The sequence below is a fragment of the Notamacropus eugenii genome, chromosome 1 (genome assembly GCF_028372415.1).
Source record: "Notamacropus eugenii isolate mMacEug1 chromosome 1, mMacEug1.pri_v2, whole genome shotgun sequence".
In the NCBI taxonomy this organism is placed as follows: domain Eukaryota; kingdom Metazoa; phylum Chordata; class Mammalia; order Diprotodontia; family Macropodidae; genus Notamacropus; species Notamacropus eugenii.
In genome coordinates this window covers 444,405,306-444,428,193 of record NC_092872.1, presented here as the reverse complement: position 1 = coordinate 444,428,193, position 22,888 = coordinate 444,405,306, and the positions used below count along the sequence as shown (strand labels likewise).

Below are 22,888 nucleotides of genomic sequence, written 5' to 3'. Positions count from 1 at the left end.
TAAAGAAAGCTAATCTTTCTTGAGGTGAATTCAATGACATATTGTCTGGAATTAGGGCAATTATAGTCCTACTGGATTCTTATGTGGCATATTTCCCAGTCTGATTTTTTTTTTTTTTTGATTAAAGGGGTCATTCCTAGAGTAATTACTTAAAGAAGCCTATTCATTGAATGGGTGTATCTCACTCAAAGTGAGAATGTGATAAGACCTTAGCTTGAAAAAGGGCAAGGGTCTCACATTGCATCCTGGGTCTTCCCTAGCCATCCTGATGAATGTCAGGCCCCTGGACCCAGATGGCTCAGCAGAAGAAAGTGAGGTTGGTGACCTTGCACTGCCCTCCCGCACTCAAATCAAAGTCAACTGCAAGTCATGTCATCATTTTGATATCATGGTCCTCTTTGAGAATGAAGGACAAACACAACAACAACTAGACCTGGAATAGAAAATAAAGAGGATGAATTGGTCTGTGAAAAGTAGGACCTGTGATTATGCTTGTATGCTTGTAATTTGTTGATTTGTATATCATTTTGTCTTCCACTGAAGTTCTCTGCCAATGTCTCATCATGGAGTAGGATGATGACCTTGAGTTCTTGAAGACTATGTCAATGAAGTAGCAGCTCCTACCAAATTGGAAAGAATTCTGGTATGAGCTCAGTAAAAGGCTACATATTAGTCAATCAAGTTCTGGTCTAGCTATTAATAAGGGTGAAGAGATTCATCACCAGAGAGTTGCTGACTAGTAGATTTGTGTGAGCATGACCAAAACAAGTCATATAGACTATCTACTAAAGTATGTGTTTGGGGGGAAAAGGGAATGGGGAAGTAAAGAGTGTTGTGATCTGTGTGAATGGAAGAAGTGTCTACAGTGATGAAATTTTGGATCTTTTAAAGTAATGGCACAAGCCAAATACAAATCATATTCAAAGGCTTACTCTGGAAGGGAACATCATGAGAAAAAGATAAGTGATCCTTTAGGTAGCCTCCTAGGATCAGATATGATCTGAGTGAGTCATAAATCTGGGGTATGGAGGTGGCAGTGGTGGTGGAAGCCATTTGCTATGAGTTTTAGAATCAGTTAAGAAGTATGTTTTTATCTGAGGTTGTTTCTACTGCAGTAAAATGGATTTTTACTGATGGATAGTAAGCTGAAGTTATCATTGGATGATTCAGCTGAGAGGAAAGAGAGGGTACAATAAAAGGGCTTTCCCCTCTAAAGTCACAGTCTAATAGGAAGACATAAATCCTTTATACAGCATTAGGGAATGAGACAGTGAGACATTATGTCTCTCTCATAATGGTGAGGCACTGATGTATCATCTACTATGTGTCAGGCAGGTACTACAAATTTTATCATATTTGATTGTCACAAAAACATTGGGTGCAATTATTCTTTCACTTACGGTTGGGTAAAATTGAGAGAAACAGAGGTTAAGTGATTTGCCCAAGGTCATACAGCTTGTACGAGTCTGAGGCTGGTTTTGAACTCAGGTCTTTCTGACTAGGCATAGCACTCTATCAACCACATCACCTAGCTGTCTCTATTTTGGGGAAGGCATCTTGGGAAGTTGTATAATGTGAAAAAGAGAAGAACATGAACTCACAAGTGGAAAGGGATTGAACCAGGTCTTCTGAGCAGTCAGGATAAAGAAAGGACCTTCTCATCTCATCTTTCCCTGTTGTTGTTATGGCTCTTCATTAGGGAGGTCAAGGATTAAAGCTGATCAGGAGTGGCAGTTGTCCTAGAACAATAGAATCCTAGAATTACATAGTTGGAAAGACTTTTAAGGTTATCTATTCTACTCCTCTGTTTTGTAGAGAAGAAAATTGAGGCCCAGAAGGGGGAATCTACTTGCTCTTGGTCACCAAGTAGGTTTAGCAGCAGAGTTGGCAAACAAATATGGATTTTGTGATTCCTAGTTTAGGGCTCTGGTTTCTTCTCATTATACCATCTTTCCCATAAGTTTGGGGTGAAGAGGGAATGTCCAGAGGCATGGTCATTGCCAAAAGAGCATTAATCTCTAAACAGCTAGCCTCTCTACATGCTGGGATGGAACTCTAGATCTTCAGTGTTCTCACTAACTACCGATCATGTCTGGAGACTGAGGAAGGAGGGAGGGAAAAGAGAACAGGGTGTAGTGAAGTACATAGAAAGGAAGGGTGAGGTGAGTGAGGGGATATAAGAAGGTAAAGGCTGGAATCATAATCACTTACTGGGTTACTGGGTAGTAACCTACAGAGTCCTTTCCTGGAGTCTAAGTCAAGTCAAGTCAGTAGGCATTTATTAAATGCCTATGAAATGCCAAACACTAAGAATTGGGGATATGAAGGAAGGAAAAAACAAAAAACAAAACAGTCCCTGCTCTCAAGTAATTCACATTCCAACAGAGGAGACAAATGCAAACAATTATGTACATACAAGCTACAGATGGATTAAACTGGAAATAGTAACAGAGAGAGGACACTAGCAGTTAAGGTGGCCCAGGAAAGGCTTCTTATAAAGATGAGACTTTAACTAAGATTTAGAGGAAGCCAGGGAAGTCAGGAGCAGAAAAAGAGTGATGGACACGGCAGGACTTTGAATGAAAATGCCCATAGTCAGGAGATAGATTGGCAGATATAAAGAAACTGAGAAATATAGACTGAAAGCTGGAAGACTCTGAGAGCACGATGTTAGTACTGGAAAGAACTGTAGAATACAGAATGTTAGAATATAGAAAATAGAAATTTAAAACTTAAAGGACTTTAAAAATCATCTAGTCTACCCTTTTTGCCATTTTATAGAAGAGAACATTGAGTAGAGAGATCATAGAAGCTTATAATTAAATCTTGAATGTGCCTTAGCAACTATGAAGTCCACTTCCTTCCTGCAGATGGGTTAATGGATGCTGAAAGAAGATAAAGAACTTACTCAGGGCCCTCCAGCTCAGAAGTACCTGAGGCCAGATTTGAACTGAGATCTTCCTGACTCCAAGCCTAGTACTTTATCCACTGTGCCACCTATCTCTCATTCTACCAGGAGCAAGAACTCAGAAGTGATTTATCTAAGGTCACACAGCAAGTTCATTGGCAGAGCCAAGACTAGTGAACAAACCTCTTTACTCCCTATGAATTGCCTTTCCCATTATACTGCATGACTTCTTCACTTACCTTTTTTAGTCTCATTCTCACAGGATGATAAGAAGCTCAAGTGGGAGGAGGGTAGTTGAGTAAGTAATGTTCCCTCAGGATTGACCTGAGATAGATTGTTAGCTTAACCTGGTGAGAAGAACCAATGATTTCTTTCCTTTAAAAGGAGGTTATCTCAGAAAATCCCTAGTCATGTAAGAGGGAAATTGTTTCTGGTTCACAGGGAAATATACCCCCAGTTCTTCCAATAGAGTCAAAACTCTGAAGGATCATATTATGCTAGACAGAAAGTGGTACAGGGTGAAACATCATGGTACAGATGACCGAGTCTGAAGAGGCAAACAGTCCCATCTCTCACACCCACCTCTTCCTTCTCTGGGGCCTCATTAGAAGGTCTAGCTAGGGAGGAAAGCACAAGTCTCCCCCAGTGAACCCCATGAAATCTGTGTTTGGGAATCTAAAATCAAAGTACCCCTTGGGGCCTCATCCTTATTCTCTTGTTATGCTATTTTCATTTTTACTTGTCCCGTGATAAGGAAGGTTGCTGGAACCTGGGTATTCTCCCTAGGCATGTAGGAAGGTAGAAAGAAGTTGTCAAGTCAACAAGCATTTATCAGAAGTACTTACTATGTGCTCAGATCTGTGCTAAGCTCTGGAGATTCAAAGACAAAAAATCAGATCTCTCTCCTCAAGGAGTTAATATTCTAATGAGAGAGATAGCATGTAAATAGTTGTTTATATACAGAGTAAATGGAAGAGACTGAGAGGAGAATGGAAAATAGGGGTAATGTTAATAGGAAATGGGGAGACTTAGGTTGTTCTTGCAGTAAGTGGCAGTGTAACTTCATGCAAGTCACTTCCTTTCTCTGTTCTCAGTTCCTATATGTCAAATGACTGTAAAACTTTCCTTGACTACCTTCAGCATTGTTGGGTGAGATCACATGAGATAAGAAAAAGGAAAAGGAAAATTCTCAGGAAAGTATTAATTTAATCAAAAGACTATAATTAGGTAAGAGTGTTCTGCCATCCCATGACCTTCACTTTAAAATGCTTTTTTTCTATGAAAATATTTCTGTAACTTCTGCCTATGCTTTGGTAGGAATATATGTAAAAAGAGGTCTCTGAAACGGACACATAGTCTCTAATACATAGAGTGGGAAATTGGCTTATGCTTTGGCATTTATAGTGCCTAGAATGATCAGTGTTGATCACACTTGGTTGGTTGTATTCATTTTAGTTCAGGGCTTCTTCAGTTTTTTCCACTAGTAACCCCTTCAGCGTTTAGTTGATCTACTTAGCTTTATTTTTACATTTAGTTTTAATTTTCTCAATTACATGTAAACAAAGATGCTAACATTTGCTTTTAAAAATTTTTGAGTTCCAAATCATCTCCCTGTGTCCCCTCCCTCCTCATTGAGAAAGCTGTTTAATACAGATTACATATGTGCAGTGATGCAAAGCATTTCCATTTTAATCATGTTTCAAAAGAAAATGTAGACCAAAAAACCAAAAATAATAAATATTAAAATAAAAAAAAAGTTTGCTTCAATCTGCATTCAGATTCCGTCAGTTCTTTCTCTGCAGATGGATTACATTTTTCATCATGTCCTTCAAAGTTATCTTGGACCAGTATTGTATTGCTGAGAACAGATGAGTCATTTTCATTTGATCATTGTACAATATTGCAACAATTTCAGTTTGCATTAATTCATGTAAGTCTTTCCAGGATTTTCTGAAATCATCCTGCTCATCATTTTTTTATAGTCCAATAGTATTCCATCACAATCATATACCACAACTTGTTCAACCATTCCCCAAATGATAGGCATCCTCTCTATTTCCAATTCTTTGTCACTACAAAAGAATTGATATGAATATTTTTGTACATATAAGTCATTTTCCTTTAAAAATAACTCTTTGGGATACAGATGTAGTAGTGGTATTGCTGGGTCAAAAGGTGTGCACAGTTTTATAGCCCTACTGGCATAGTTCCATATTGTTCTCCAGAACGGTTGGATCAGTTCACAACTCTACTAGCAGTGCATTGGTATCACATTTTTTCCATACCCCCTCCAACATTTGTCGTTTTTCTTTTCTGTTATATTAGCCAACATGATAGGTGTGAGGTAGTACCTCAAAGTTGTTTTAATTTGCATATCTCTAATCAATTGTGATTTAGAATATTTTTTATATGACTATAGATAGCTTTGTTTTCTTCTTCTGAAAACTGCTTGTTTATAACCTTTGACTATCATTTGGGAAATAGCATATTCTTTTAAATTTGACTCAGTGCTCTATATATTTGAAAAATGAGGCCTTTATTAGAGACGCTGTAAAAAAATTTTTCCTAACTTCCTACTTCTTTTCTTATCAGGGCTTCATTGGTACCTACTGATTTTCATCAGCTTGGGTCAGCTGGCAGATGTGGGAAATTTCCCTTGAGTAGTGAGTCCCAGGGCTCTGGCCCCAGATGAAGATTTGGTGGTGGTTGCCTGCTTGAGTGGATGGCTAGTAGGAATTGGGCTGACCTCTAGACGCCTTGGATGAAGTTCCTTGGCCTAGCAAGTCTTGGTAAATCTTTCAGTTTGCCAACTCTATAAAAGGTAAAAGTTAATAAAGGGACAACCAGAATCACTTGCATGGAGTGTGATGTGATATGTTATAATGTGCATAAGCACATAGTTAAGGGCTAATTGTGGCAACTCACACAGTTCATCTGAAAGGGGGTGTGTGTTAATTAACAGCAAGTTCAATAATGCAATATACTACCCCCACCCCCAGCCCCTTCCCCTAACAAAATCTGTGTTTCTCCTGGATGAGAATGATGGCTGATCCTTAGCTGTGGTTACAGTGATGGTGCATAGGACAGGTTCACTTGTTCTAGAGTAGGCAGATATCTTAAATTACATCTAGCCCAATACCCTCATTTTATATAGGATAAAACATGTGAAGTGATATGTTTCAGAGAATCCATGGAATGTCAGAATTGGAAGAGAGTTCAGAGGTCATCTAATCCAACCCAAATTTCAACGGCTGAACAAATAGTGGACAGAATGTTAGGCCTGGAGTCAGGAAGACCTGAGTTCAAATTATACCTCTGATGTTTACTGTTACCCTAGGCAAACCATTTACCCTTTTAGCTTTGGTTTCTCCATATGTAAAATGGGGGGTAATAATAGCGCGTACTATACAGGGCTGCTATGAGGGTCAAATGAGATAATATTTGTAAGGCATCTTGTAAATCTTAAAAGCATTCACTAAATGCTAGCTAATATTATTATTGAGATATCCTCAACAAGTGGTCATTCAACCTTTACTTGAAGACCTATATAAAAGGGGAACCTACTGCATCTACACATAGCCCATTCTACTTTTTTGATTATTATGAATAATTATTAGGAAATTTTTCCTCATATCAAACCTAAATCTTCTTTCAAACTTTTACTGATTATTCCTAGTCCTGTCTACTTGGGATAAGCAAAACAAGTTTAATCTCTTTTCCATCTGACAACTCATCAGATACTTGAAAACAATTATGATGGCTTTCATCCATCTTCTCTCATCAGTTCTTTCAATTGATCCTTATAGGATATGATCTTCAGGCCCTTCACTATTCAGGTTAAGCCTCTGTTGAATGCTCTTCAGTTGATCAGTATCATTGCTAAGATACAGCATCAAGAACTTAGAATTTGTCTGATGTAGTCTGACATTGGGAAGATTCAGAAATACAATCTCCTTTTTTCTTGGACATTTATATCTCTTCATGCAGCCTAAGATGAAATTAATTTGTTGTCTATGTCTTTGATGAAAATTTTAAATAGAAAAGGGCCAAGCACAGATCTAGGAGGCACATACCTCCTTCCAAATTGACATAAAAACATTAATGACTACTGTTTGTGTCTGACAACTCAGCTACTTTGAGTTCATCTAACCATTGTAATGTATAGCACATGTCTTTCCATGTTTTCTACAAGATTAGCACAGTGACTTTATCAAATGTTTTGCTGAAATCCAGATAAATTTTTTCTAAGACATTCATCTGATATAAATAACCTTGTCAAGAAAGGAAATGAGATTAATCTGTCTTGCTCTATCCTTGACCAAAGGATCATAGATGTTGAGCTGGAAAGGACCTTGAATGTCATCTAATCTAACCCTATTTGACCTAGTCTAATATTTTATAGATGAGGTAGATGAGGAAGGGATATTAAGTGATTTGCCCTGAGTTACACAGGTAGCAAGCAGCAGAACTGGATTGACAACTTCCTCAGACTCCAAATCCAGACATTTTTTCATTTTTGCTCATGAAGACGACTGGTCCTCACTGATTCCTTTGGTTAATGTCTGTCCATTAGTGATTTTTTTCATAATGTGTTCTTGAATTTTGCTAGAAATTGAAGTCTATTTCAGTGACTTATAAATTGTAGATTCCATTGTCTTCTCTCTATTGAAAATTCAGAATTTACCCTACTTTCTTTCTGTGTTGCTCCTTTCCATTCTTTATAATTTTGTAAATCTCATTGGCTATGGTTCAGTAACCATAACTTTCAATTCTTTCAATAATCTGGAATGTAATTCCTTTGCTTCTGATGAAATGAATTCATTATGGTCATTCTCTTTTTACTTTCCTACTTACTTTTCTTGGGTGTCAACTTCTTCTTAGCCGCTTTTTTTCTAGTCTAAAAATAATTTTCTGTAGTAGAGAAAACAGAAGTCAAATAAAAATTAAGCAGTTTTGCCTTCATTCTGCTATTTATTATAATTATTTCATTCATCTTGAGCAGCTGTCCATCAATTCTTTAATTGGTCTCTTTTCCTTCAATATTGGTCAAACCCCTCCCCCTCCTTTTTTTTTTTTGCTATCTTTCACTTTTCTTGCCAGTGACATTAGCTCTTCTGACACTATTCTTCCAAGACCATGTGTTAGTTTTGTTTTTACCCTTTATAGTTATTTCCTGACTTCAACTTTTACATATATTAAAATGAAATTGATGAGTTCTTTGTATATTGACATAGTTTTTATCATATGTGGATATGTATACATCATACATATACATATATGTGTATATGTCAAAAATATTTTATTTATGCATGTTGATTTTCCCTTACATTCTTTTGTGGATATGTGATTTCCCATTGACCCCTCTCCCCAACAGAAAAACATTTCAGTAAAGTCAACTAGAATAGTTAACATATTTGACAACATATGAAACATTCCACAGCTACAATGCTCTCATCCTCCCACAGTCCTCCTCTCTATAAAGAGGAGGGAGATGTGTTTAATGATCTATAACCTAGGATCAATGTTGGTCATTACTATTACTTGAGCTGAGATTCATAATTCTTGTCATTTATTAGTCATGACATATTGTTCTGTACCTGGTTCTAGTTACTCCATTTTGTATCAGTTTATACAAGTCTTCAGAGTCGTACAGAGGTAAGAACACTGCCTCTGTATGCAGAAGAAACTGGGGTTGATTCCCACTTCGGCTACTTACTATCTGAGTCTTCTTAGGTAAGTCATTTAGTCAGTCAGTCAATCAGTCAATTTATGAAGTACCTACTATGTGAGTGGCACTGTAGTAAGCACTGGAGATACAAAGAGAGGCAAAAGACAATCCCTGCACTGAATGAGTGTGTAGTCTGATGGAGGAGACACTTACCAACTATGTACAAATTGGCACAAATACAGGATGTAGTGGAAATAATGAATAGATAACCAATAGAAGACAATGGCTTGAATTAAGAGCTATTAAATATGGCTTCTGGCAAAAGGTTGGATTTTAGCTGTGACTTGGAGATAGCCAGGGAAGCCAGGAGGTGGAGAACAGGAAGGAGAGAATTCTAAACATGGAGGATAGTTTGTGAAAATGCTTGGAGTTGGGAGATGGACTGTCTTGTTGGAGAAATATCATGGAGGCCACTATCACTAGACTGAAAAATTCATGGAGGGGAGTGTAAGACTTGGTCTCACCTCTCTGGGCTTCACTTTCCTCCTGTGTAAAATTAAGGGGTTGAACTAGTTAACCTGCAAATTCTATCAAGTTCTAAATCTATGAGTTTCAAATTTTACATATTCATTATTTATTAATGCATAATTATATTCTATATTATACATATTCCCCAGGTTTTTAGCCATTCACCAATGGACTTGATTTTCCATTTTTTGTACCCTTAAGTTGTTGCTTAAATACCTTAGTATCTGAAAGTCAATTGACCTCCTCGAGGTATAAGACCAGCATAGCTGCATTAAAGAATATGAGCATTTTAGACACTTCCTCCCACAGTTCCAAATTATTCTCCAGGAAGATTGAATCAATTCATAGATGTACTCATAGGATAGGCTCTTCAACATTGATTAGTTCCATCTTTTATGACCTCTGCCTATTTAATCGATATATGGTGAAACCAGAGCTGTTTTCATTTGCATTTACCTTCCCATTAGTGATTAAGAAATTTTCCCTATGTTGTTGATAATTTATAATTCTTCTTTTGAAATATGTTCATATCTATGTGGTCTCCCTGAAACTGGTACCAAAACTCTATAATTTAGACTGCCCCCCAAATGGTAAGTTCAAATTTTTTTCTTCTAGTAGCAAGGATTTATTTCCCTCCTATGCTCCCATTAATTAAAAGAAGACAAAATCTTTGTAACAGATATGCATAATCAAGCAAAACAAATTCCTAAATTGGTCAGGTCCAAAAATAAATGTCTTATTCTGTACTCCATCTATTTTCTCTTTGTTAAGAGAATGCTTTATGATCAGTCTTCTGGAATGCTGGTTGGTCATTGTGCTGACTCAATGGTAACCTACTTTGAGAGCTACCAAATAAATGGTACATTTGCCAGGGAGGGGCAGCTAGGTGGTGCAGTGAATAGAGCTCCAGTGCAAGAGTCAGGAGGACCTGAGTTCAAATCTCTCCTCAGACACTTGACACTCACTAGCTGTATGACCTTGGGCAAGTCACTTAACCCCAATTGCCTCATTCTGGGTCATCTCCAGTCATCATGATCAATATCTGGTCACTGGATTCAGATGACTCTGGAGAAAAAGTGAGGTTGGTTACCTTCACAGCCCTCCCTCACTCAAAACAAAGTCAAGTGCAAGTCATGTCATTATTTCTCTGATGGCATGGTCTTCTTCAGCAATAAAGGACAAACACACATCTCCTTTGTGTATGAGTGAGCAAATGAGGAACAAATAACAAGTCTGATCATTTGGGACTTGTGGCCACACAAGTGGGATCAATAACCACAACTGTAAGTTCTTTGAGGGGGGCAAGTTCTGTTAACAGAGTTTCCTGAAAAAGAGTACCTATTTAATGAGAAAATTCTGCCATCTTTTGTAAGGTCTTCTCTTCTTGCCATTGCCCCATCCTAAAAGGGGCTCTGTCTCTTGAGAGGTTTGGAGTGCTGCCAGGTGCAGCTTTGATTTCTTTGAGTCAGAAAATCATCTTCGCAGCAGATGGAGGATTTTCCCTAGATCATCATACACCCCTTTCTCCTCATAGAGTACCTTAAGGGAAAGAGAGGATCATCATCCTGACAGGGAACACTTAGCTCTAGAGCCAAAATGGATAATTCTGAAGCCCAGAGTGAGTGCAACAAGATGCAGGCAGAGAAAGCAGCATAAAGGGAAAGGGGTAAGAGCTAGATCTGTGATTTCATTTGTATTGGATACTACCAGGTGAGGAAACTCCCTCTATCAATGTGGGTCAACTCTTTCTCTGCAATTTATAGTCTTAAAGAATTGCTTAGAGAACTGAGGGAGTAAATGATCTGCCCAGGGGTCACACATCCAGTATGTGCTAGAAACCATTCTTTAATAAGATTTTCCTATTTTAGAGGACAGCTCTCTACTCACTGTCATGCTTCCTCCATGAGCATGAAGGATATCCTAAAATCAACTTTTAAAGAAGAGGTCTTAAGTAGAAACCTTAGAACTAAGTCTCTGTCAATGAAGGGACCCTAGGACATAGGCCCATGGGGATTAATGAAGGGATCAGGATGGGACCAGGCCAGTGTTCACAAGGGCTGGGGAAGAGAAGAGTATTATTTTGCAGCTTCCTATTTTAACTAATTATTCTTTCTAACTAGGTGATGGAGGCTGAATGCTATCAAAACTATTTAAATTTTGGTGCCATGGAACAAAGTCCTAGTTACCCTAAATTTTGTTATAGTTTTTCATAGCTGAGTGCCTTGCCAGAACCAAGTGCCCCTAGAGCTGAACTTCGGCACATTTGTGAATTTGGCAATTTGTGTTTGGTATCTATCCACCACACAGACTTTCCTCAAATTTACAGAATTCTTACTCTTAACTCTCCTCAGTGTACTTCTGCTTTTTCTACCATAAAACAATAATTCTGAAAAATCACCCTTTCCTTCTGGGCTTCAACTCCCTCATCCATAAAAATGAGACAATTGGACTTAAATAATCTCTAAGGACACTTTCAGTTTTCACACTGTGTTCCATGTTATAATATTTTCTGTTTTCAGTTTCCTTCTCACTCTAACATTCTTATGTTCTACAGGATCGTCTGCTTCTAGTACTCTGTGAGTCTGTGGTACCATGAGTCTATGATTTCTAAAACTTGACTCTATCCCTCAATTTTACCAGTCCCTGTTTCATGTCCTTGTTCCTAAGACTATATATAAAGGGGTTCAACATAGGGGTGACCACTGTGTACATGACTGTGGCCACTCGATCTTTGACCACAGAGTAGCTGGACAGGGGCCGGAAATAGACATAGATAGTACTTCCATAAAAGAGTACCACAATGGTGAGGTGGGAGCCACAAGTGGAGAAAGTCTTCCATTTTCCTGATGCTGAGGGGACTTTGAGGATGGCAACAATGATCCGCAGATAGGAGAAGATTATGCATAAGAAGGGGGTCACAATGACAGCTAGTGTCTCTGTCATGACCACAACCTGACTAGAAGAGGTGTCAGAACAAGAAAGCTTCAGCACTGGCTGGGTGTCACAGAAGAAATGTTTGATGACATGGGAAGCACAGAAAGACAGACGGGACATGAGCAGTACACGTAGCAGAGCATGGAGATGTGAGATCACAGAGGAAGCTACTGCCAAAATGACACAACGCCTGTGACTCATGACCATGGCGTAGTGTAAGGGATTGCAGATGGCTACCAAGCGGTCAATGGCCATGGAGGCTAGAAGATAGCTATCTGTGTTTGCAAATGCCATGAAGAAGTACATCTGCACTAGACAGCCTATGTAGGAGATGGACTTTGTCTCTGACAGGAAATTCACCAACATCTTGGGAACAATGTCAGAGATGAAGCAGATATCAGTGAAGGACAAGATGCTTAGGAAGAAATACATTGGGGTGTGAAGCCTTGAATCTGAGCGGATGACCAGAATGATAAGCAAATTTCCAAGGAGGGTGACTAGGTACATGGTGAGGAATATGATAAAGAGTGGCTTCTGTAACTGAGGGTTTGAGGATAGTCCCGAGAGAATAAATCCAGAGTTACTGCTGCTTCCCCAGCTGCTATTGTCATTCTTTCCCTCCAGGTTATCTGGAATTTTCAGAGAAGGATTAATATATTGGTAAGAGTTGGTTTATTATTTCAAAAAAAAGAAGAATGATCTAAGGATAGCTCCCATTTCTATAGTATAAGGTGACTCAAAAGTTTTAGTTCATATTAAGTTTTGATAAGTTTAACCTTATTTAAATGTACCAAACTTAATAAAATCTTATTAGAATTTAAACTGTAGTAAGACTCTTGGGGCACCCTATATTTGAAGGTTTACACAGCACTTTTTTCAAAATAGCTCTGTCAGGTAACACAAATAGAATTCTCTCCACTTTACATATTAGAGAATTAAGATCAGATAGAGAGTTATTTGTTCAAGGTCACAAATCTAGTAATAGGAGGGACCAAAACTCAAATCCAGGTCTTCCGACTCCAAGACGTCCTTTTTAAATAATTCATTCCATTCCGTATAAACAGGTAATGACAAGAGAGAGCCTTTGCATTTTAACAGGTGAGTTGGTAGGATAGAGAAAGCACTGGACTAAGAGTTGGGACTCCAGGTTTCTTGCTATGTATTAGCTGTGTGATGTTGGGAAAGTCACTTAATATCTCTGAGCCCAGGTTCTGTCTATAAAGTAATGGTGTTGCCATTTTAGAGTGTTGTTTTGAGCATCATATGACAAAGTAAGTAAAGTCTTTTGAACGCTGATAGATTGTTAGAGCTGGAAGGCACATGAGAGCTCATCTTGTCTAGTTACCTCATTTTACAGAAGAAGAAACTGAGGCTCTAGGAGGGTTAAGTGACTTACCCAATGTTACACAGCTACTTAGTAGTTAATAAAGGCAGTGTTACAGAATTCTCATAATATCAAAGTTTTAAAGTCCAAAAGAATGCAGCCATAATGATGGAATTTCAAGCAACTGATGGCAGACACAGAAGTAGTCTGGTTTGTGGAGGACATGCTATGAAATTACACCCAACTCCAAAAAATCTGAAAAACAATTGGTTACCTCAGGCCTGCTGGACAAAGCTATACTGTGACATAGAAACCTGATAAACCAGTGACAAATGAAATTCACTAGTGTTACAGTCTGGCTTCTGAAACATTGGATTCTGAGGAACAGAGAAATAGAAGATTCATGGAATGTTAGCCCTGAAAAAATTTTCAAACATAGAATGCCAGAGATGGAAGAGACCTTAGGAAAAAGAAGGTTAGAGCTGGAAGAGATAGTATAAAATAAAACATTAAAGTTGGAAGGGAACTCAGAACATGAGTGCTAGAAGATAGAATGTCAGAGCTTGATGAGCATCAAAATTTATTTATAACATGAGGGGTTTGAACACTCTTGGTTTTGATTCTTGGTAAAGTTTTTAAAATGTCTTATTAAAGAATTGGTTTGTAAACAGTTAGAAAGGGAAGAGATGATCACTGAAAAGAACCTCTGTGGGTTTCTTTAAGAATAGATAGGTTAGATTAATTCTCTTCTCTTGACAGTCATTAAAGTGATAGAGGAGAGAATTTTGTCAGAAATAGTAAAAATAATAACTAGCTTTTTTAAAATGCAAAGTACTTTACACATGTTCTCTCGTTTGATCTTTGCAACAGTCCAGTGAGGCAGGTGCTATTTATTACCCTTATTTTACAGATGAGAAACAATGATTAAGGGTTGAGTGACTTGCTCAAGGTTGCACAGCTAGGAAGTGGCTGAGGAGAGATTTGAAGTAAGGTTTTCCTAAGTCCAAGTTGAGCATTTTATCCAGTTTACCTCCTGCTGGCCTCTAGTATGCTTATATTTACTAGATTTGGTATATTTAGATTTTGGCCAAACATTTGACAATGCCTCTGGTGATATCTTTGTGGAAAGATAAAGAGAACTGGGCTCTATGGTAGGAGCATTCAAAATTAGTCAGATAATCAGACCCCAAGGATGATTACTAAAGGATCAGTTTTAATCTGGAGCGACTTACTGAGTCCAGGGATATTTTCTTGATGAAGTTCTCTTCCACATTTTTTATCATTGACTTTAACAAAGGCACAGATAGTTTGCTTATCACGTTGTGAATAGTAATATTTGGAAAGTTAGTCAACCCATTGGAAAGCAACAGAACTTGAATCCTCAAAGAGTCTGAGTCAGGAAAAAATAGGCCCAAATCTAATATGATAAAAGGTCAGATACAAACAAGTCCTTCACTACATTAAAAAAATCAACTCCACACATATGGGTTAGGGGTATTGTGTTTGGGTAACTATTCATGTGAAAAAGGCTCGGGCTTTTTGATGAAGGTCAACATGAGTCAACATTGTGTGATGTGACAATCCCAAAGTTAATGTAATCTTCAAAAATTTTGGTCCATACCTGTAATTAAATAGGTTGCTATGGGAACCATATTAATGGAAGTCTTTGTCCAGAAGGAAGGAAGTGTCGTGCACTTTTGGGATTTTAGCAAAGGGTTCGGTGAGTTCACAAATTTTAGAGAAAGGATAGATAGGTAGGATTCAATTATCTAATATTTTTAAAGGAAAATTTAGCCCAAGAGGGAATGAAAACTTGTGAAAATGAAATTCTAAAATCAAAAGTAAAACTTGATTCTGATAAAGAGAGTGATGATCAAGGGACCAATGTGCTTGTACAGGAAATAACTGGCCTTAGAATTAGGAAGACCTGGATTTAAGCCCCACCTTTGACACATACTGGGTATATGACCTTGGGTGGGTCCCTTACCTTTCCAATGCTCTAGTCCAGCAGTGCCATTCTCAAATAAAAGGGGGCCATTAAACTGCACAGAAGGATCCTCTGGGGCCTTGTATGGCCTAGAAAGTCATCTATCAACTGTCAACATCTGTCTATGTTCTATTGTCTTTTTCCTTATTTTGTTAAATATTTTCCAATTTCATTTTGATTGTATTCAGCCTGCACTCCAGATTGAGGGCAATAATTGCAGCCCAGGGTATACCTGTTTGCTGCCTCTGATCTAGACAACATCCTGTCTCTAAGTTGCAGACCTAAATTGAGAGAGGGATAGAGTTCCTAGTATCAGTGAAACAATAAAACTAGTCCCTATCTGTGTCCCTATTTTATAGAAGACAGAAATGGTAAAAGACCAAGGATTAATACAAAAGCACACTTCTAGAATAATTGCAGGTGTGCTAAAGCCCAGACTAAACTGATGATGAATGCTAAGTATAATATAAAGGACTTTAAAAAGCTATTTTGGGAATAAGAGGAGTATGAAAGAAGGAATATGAGTGTTCTCTGAGATGAATGGGATGATGACAATGGATGATGATTAAAAGGTTGAATGGTATGAATTCTCATTTCAATTTCCTCTAACAAGGAGAGAATATTTAGATTTATACGTATAAAAGAAATGATTAGTAGGGAGTGGAAAACAAAAATGAATAAGGTGATGGCAAAAGGGGGCTTAGCTGCCTTCAGTGAGTTTAAGTCTCTCTTCAGTCTAGTATCAGGTACATACGAGGGTCTAGAAAGAACAGGTAGGTAAGATTCATGAATCACTGTTGATGACTTTTTAAAAAACAAAGGAGGGGTGCTGCAGAATTGGTTAAAAATCTTGATTCTCAACAAAGGCCAAGGGTTTCATAGGTAAACAGGATTTACTTGCATCCTGGGAAAAATTGTAGAACTTATTAAAGACAGAGTCTATGAGAATTTAGGTAGGAAAAGCTCTGATCACTCAGAGTGAGCACAGCTTCATCAAAACTAGTTCATAGTAGAATAATATTATTTCCTTTTTTATAGGCTAAATAGAGAGGAGAATATTGTAGATACAATATGCTAAGATTTTAGCAAAGTATTTGCCAAATGTTCTCACTTTTCCCCTTTTTATCAACAAATTATTGAAATGGGGTCTAGATGATAGTGTAATTAAGTAGATTTGAAACTGGTTGAATGCATTCAAATAGTGGTCATGAAGGGTACTCAGCAACATTTTTATCAGTGAAGCCATGGAAGGCAAATTTGCCAAGTTCTCAACACAAATCTCAAGGAGCTAACAAAATCCCTACCCCCAATTTTTTTTTTTGAGAAGGAAGAATCAAATAAGATGAAATAAATAGGGACAATTTAAAGTTCTGTCATTGGGTTAAAAATGACTATAAAATAGTGAATTGGGGGCAGCTAGGTGGCACAGTGGATAGAGTACCAGGCCTGAAATCAAGAAGACTCATTTTTGTGAGTTGAAATCTTGCCTCAAATTTTTAGCTGTGTGACCCTGGGAAAGTCACTTAACTTTGTTTGCCTCTGTTTCCTCATCTGTAAAATGAGGTAGAGAAGGAAATGGTAGACTATCACAGTGTTTTTGCCAAGAAAAACCCAAATGGGATCAGGAAGAATTTGACACAATTGAAAGGACTGAATAACAACAAATATGGGATTCAGGAGATGTCACTAGTTCTTATGAAAAAGATCTGGGATTTTTAGACGACTGAAAGCACAGTATCAGTGGAATGAGATGACAGTCAAAAAATCTGCATTTATAAGGTATTCAGAGTAAGGGCTGTGTGTGTGTGTATGTGTGTGTGTGTGTGTGTGTGTGTGTGTGTGTGTGTGTGCATAAATCTGACTGTTTTTTGTCCTGGTCAAACTTTATCTGGACTACTCTGTTTAGTTCTGGACACCATATTTTTGAAATCATAATAACTAACCTTTATGTAGCTCCTTAAAGTTTGAAAAGCACTTAAAATATATATCATTTTGTCCTCACAACAACTCTGGAAGGTAGGTACTCTTATTATTCCAATTTTACAGATAAGAAAATTGGGCCAGACAGAGCTTAAGCGACTTTCCCAGAGTCACATATATAGTAAGTATCTGAGGCTGAATTTGAGTTCAGGTCTTTCACACTTTAGTTCCAGTGCTCTAGCTGCTTCAAGAATATAAATAGGCTGGAGTGCTTCTAGAAGAAACAAAAAAAACCCCACAATTCCACTGTGAAAGAAATGGTAAGTTGCCTAAAGACACTAAGGTGAATCATCAATAAAATTAGATTAAAAAAATGGAAGGTGAAAACAAGAATAAATGTGGAGAATGAATACAAGAGGTTGGTATGGTCATGAGAATATTTTGAGAACTATTGTAGCCTAGCATGAACCGAAACAAGAGATCTAAAGACAACAAAAACATGGTTATTAAAAACTTTGGGAGAAGTGGGAAGGAGGGATATCACAAGAGACCAGGGTAGCAACGTGAGGCAAATGGAACAGTTATACAGAGAGAAGGCAAAGATGCTCAACAATTACTTAGGCTTTCTATTCCTTGCCAAAAGAGAATTAGAGGATAATGGAAGCATCATGGTACAAGAGGAAATGCGCTAATTCTAGAGTCAGAGGAATTGGATTAAAATCTTACCTCTAGTGCTTATCACTTGTATGAATTTGAGCAAGTCACTTCTTTGGATTGCAAAGTCCTTCTGCGCAAAATGAAGAGATTTGGACTAGCTCTAGATCAGTGACTCCAACTCATACACCAAGCCCAATGAATTACATTCCACAGTACTACAATAAGTAGCTGAAGTGATTACTGAACCACTTTCAGTGATCTTGTAAACATCCTGAAGGATGGGAGAGGTACTGCAGAACTGGAGAATCAAATGTTGTTTTGATTTTCAAAACACAAAATGAAAGAGAGTAGTATCTGTAAACTGGGACCAGTGAGCTGGACATGGATAAAATACCAGAACATACTCTAAACGATATGGTTAGTGAACATCTAGAAAGATGATCACAAAGATCCAGAATGGTTTCAGCTGAATTCAGTTTTAATTCAGTAAATATTTATTTAGCACTTTCTATGTGCAGGATTAAAAAAAAAAGGTTTTGGCTAATTTAACTTACTTTCCTTTAATTTCCTCCTCTATTAGATTCGGAGCATGCTTTAGATATCTAGATGTCTTCTACCTAGATTTTTGCAAGCATTTGGAACAATTTTTCATGTTTTTCTTGTGGACAAGATGGAAATAGGTAAACTGCACCAGTAGTGTCAGACAAATTGAAACAGATCCCTCTGGGCTTCATATCAACTTAGAAAACTACAAATTAACATTATCTTTGTTTCCCAATTGCACTTCACTCTGGTTTGGCAACTTCTGCTGGCAGCAAATTTGACATCTTTGGGCTTGACAATAATACAGGCAGTTGGATCTAGGACTTGTAGAATGGTGGACCCAAGGTTTGTTATTAACAGTTTTATGTTGACTTGAAATATATTCTCCATTGGAGTTCCTCTCTCAGGGATCTTTGAATGACTCTGGATCATTTCACATTTTTATCAATGACTTGGAAAAAAGAAGAGATGACATGCTTATCAAATATACTTTGGCACACAGCTTGGAGGGATAGATAGCTAAGCCACTGGGTGACAGAGTAGGAATTTTTGAACATCAATAAGCTAGAATATTGGACTGAATCTAATAAGATGAAATTCAATAGGAACAAATATGAAAAAAGTCAGAATCTTGATGAGCTGCAAGTTCAATAAGTCAATGGTGTGATAAAGTACCCAAAAAAGCTAATATGAATTTATGGTATGTTATGGAATGTACTCTATCTAGGATTAAGGAGGTGATATTTCCATAATACACTGCTGTTGTCAGATCACATCTGGAGTAGTGTCTTCAATTCTGGGTGCTACATCTTAACTTGGAGTTCCCTTTTATCGGGAGCTTTATTTTGTGTTTTCCTTTTATCCCTCTTCTCCCCGTTTTGTCTCTCTCCTATGCCCTTCTGAAATCATTAAAGATTTAGCCATTACAAATTGCTGAGAGTTCTCACATTATGACAGCAACTGTTTTATCTTGTTTGTAAAACTATTGTTATTTTGGTGGGAAAGCTTATTTATTTTTCAGAGGCTTCTTTGAAGTGAATAACTGTATGCGTTCAGTTTGCTTTTTAAATCCTCATCTCTTATTTTAATAAGACATGCTGAGTTGATGGCCCATGATCCTTAATTTTGTAAATGTTATATTTTGGTTACTTTTGTACTTTCTCCTTAAAAAGTACACTAATTTTAATTGTATTTGCTTGGGAAATGAGTTATTTATTGGCTTTTCATACTAGTAGTATTTTGTCATCTTTTTAGCTGAGGGAATTCAACTATCTAATGTTTATGCATACTAAATTTTGGGCCCTTATTCATTTTGATGGTTGTTTTCACCAATTTGGGAAAATTTCGTCACTGATTTTCAGAAATATTGTGTTCAGATTCTTTTAATTTTCTAAGTTCTCTGGATTGTTTATGGTTGCAGTGTCATAATCTTTTTTACTTTTCATTTAAGCATGTGGTTTAAATTTTTTAAAGAAATTTGGATAATTCAGTGATTTTTAAAAACCTATATAATCTAGCTGGCATTTGTTGTTTGTAATTCCGTTTTCCACCATAAATCTGCTAGTTGTTGCTTCTGTGAAGTTTTGAATTTTTAAATTGCATTCTGCATGTTGACCATGTCTTCATTAAATCCTTTCAATTTTTTATGTCTCTTATTTCCATGCCTAATTTTCTATCATTTTCAGCCTCTTCTTTTAATTGTTCTTGTAATCTTAGCATTTAAATTTCTACTTATTTTCTTTGAATGTGTCATTTATCTATCTGTATACATTCCCTGAACTATAATTTCTTTTTCTATTTTCATTACTTTTGACACTCTGTACTATGAGAGACTTTGTCAAATTATTTGCTAAAAACTCAGATAAATTATATTTATGGCATTTTCTTGATCAACCAGTTTAATACCATTATAAAATAAGGTGAAGTTAGTCTAGTATGACCTGTCCTTACTGAAATCATGGTGTCTATTTGTGATTACCACTTCATTTTGTAGATGTTTACCAGTGGCCTGAAGATACAATCTAGAATTTGATTGGAATCAAAGTTAAACTCACTAGCCTATATATCATGTTATCATTTTCTTTTTTGAAAATCAGGCTATTTGCCTTTCTGTAGTACTTCTCCTTTCCTCTCCTGTCTTTCAAAGATCATTGACTAAGGCTCATCCAGTTCTTTGAGTCATTAGTTTGAACAGGTGGTTTGAATTCATCAAAATCAGGTGGGTCCTTCTTACTAGTAATCTAAAAATGAAATCAGCAGCCTTAGGGTCAGTGAACTCCATGGCACTGGAAAGCACTAAGTAAAGGCTAGAAGAGCACTTGGATATGGAGTAGAGGAATTCATTATATTGAAGTAGAGGGGGACCAATTAACCTCCATTTCAAAATATTATCTCATGTTGAGCTTGCAGTTCCCTTAAAGTCCCATTAGAAAAAGGATGAGCTGTTGTCTGTTTTTTTCTTCACCATATTGTACTTGTGAAGGTAAGTTATTGAACTCAAGTACAAGACTTTACATTTTTCTCTCAATATCATCTTAGATGTCATATATTAACTTAGTCTTTTCAAGATCCTTTTGGATCCCACTTCTGTTATTCAATATATTAATTATCTCTCCAGCTTCATGTTATTTTTAACTTTGATAAGTATGTTAGTTATTCCTTTTTCTAAGGTATTGGTAAAAATATTAAACAGTACATGACCAAGGATAGATACCTGAAGAATACTCCAGTAGTACTAAGCATCATGAAAGAATTTGGATTTTAAATCAGGATTCAAAGGCAGAGAACCTGGGCTCAAGTCTTGATTCTTTTTTTTTTTCTGCTTTCACTTTTACCTGTGACTACCGGCAAGTCACTTAGCCTGTCTAGATCCAAGTTTTTTACTTGTAAAATTAGGAAATTGGATGAAGTGACTTTTGATGTACCAGGATACTAAATCCAGGCTGCTATGCTTCTTGGGAGAGAGAGAGAGGGAGAAGAGAGAGAGAGAGAGAGAGAGAGGAGAGAGAGAGAGAGAGAGAGAGAGAGAGAGAGAGAGAGAGACAGAGAGAGAGACAGAGAGAGAGACAGAGAGACAGAGACAGAGAGACAGAGAGAGACAGAGACAGAGACAGACAGAGACAGAGACACAGAGAGAGACAGAGACAGAGACACAGAGAGATGACAGATAGATAGATAGATAAATAGATAGAAAGATAGATAGATAGATAGAGAATCAAATGCTGTGCTGAAATTGAAGTCTAGTCTGTCTACTCTGTAGCATTCCCTTAACCTATTAGGTCAGTTGTTGTTTTGGTCCAGACGTATGATTTCACTGGTGCAGGGAAACTTCCTTCACCAATGTAGATCATTAATTAGTTTATAAGTGATAGGCTAATCTCAGAGAATTTCCTGGTACCTTGAGAGGTTAGGTGACTTGTTTATTGTAACACAGCCAACGTATATAAAAATCAAGACTTAAAAACAAGTCTTATTAGCTCTGAGGTTAACCTTCTATGTACTCCTCCACACTATCTCTTATCAACCTGGTTATGCTGTCAAAAAAGGAAATGAAGTCATTCTGTCATAACCTGCTCTTGATGAAGACATGATGGCTCTTAGTAATAATCACTGCTTCTTTTTATAGACATTCATCGACCATTCTTTTCATATTACATTATAGGTCTTTTTCTAAACATACTGATCTATTGCTTCTAGACTCTCCATTCTTTACTTTTTTGAAAATCAATACATTTTTTTATATTCCTCTCTAGTCCTAAAGTCCTATTCCATTTTTCATGTTTTTTTCAAAGATCATTGCCAGTGGCTTAGAAATCTTTTTTTAAAAAATCTATTCTTTTAGTACCTAGAAAAGGTGAATTTTTACTTTGGAAAAGAAATCATATCAGTGCAACAATGGAATGAAGTGCTTCAGGAAATAGTAAGCTCCCTGCCGATGGAGATTTTTGGTCAGAGACTGAATGACCAACCCTTACTTGTCAGGGATACTGTAGAACAGATTTTTGCTTTAGGTAGGGGTTAGACTATTAGGTGAACTCTGAGGTTCCTTCTGACTTTGAGATTTTATGATTCTCTGAAATCTACCCTCATGTATATTTGAGGAGATAATAGTAAGAATAATTAATGTTAGTACTTTAAGGTTTGCAAATGTTAGTCAAAGCATATATATATACTAATACTATCCACACTTTATAGTTGAGGAAACTGAAGGTGGAAGAAGTTAAGTGATTTTCCCAGGATTACATGGCAAATACGTTTCTGAAGCAGGAATCAAATTCAGGTCTTAATGACTCCAAATCTAGCACTCTTTGTCTTATGATACCTAACTGTAAGATAAAACCTTATCTACAAGAGTATCTTCATGTAAGTGTATGACATTACAACTATGATCCAACTTAGATGAATTTTACCCAATGATAT

General features: G+C 37.0%; 1 protein-coding gene and 1 long non-coding RNA gene across 2 annotated transcripts in view; one reads left to right on the top strand and one right to left on the bottom strand.

Annotated features, from left to right (window-relative positions):
* The window catches only part of LOC140519119 (uncharacterized), a 70,311-nt gene that overhangs the window by 26,631 nt on the left and 20,792 nt on the right, over window positions 1-22,888 (top strand). The window lies entirely within an intron of this gene.
* Window positions 11,712-12,545, bottom strand: LOC140529645 (olfactory receptor 1L4-like). The gene has a single exon (XM_072648447.1). The coding sequence runs from the start codon at window positions 12,543-12,545 to the stop codon at window positions 11,712-11,714; it is 834 nt and encodes a 277-aa protein (XP_072504548.1).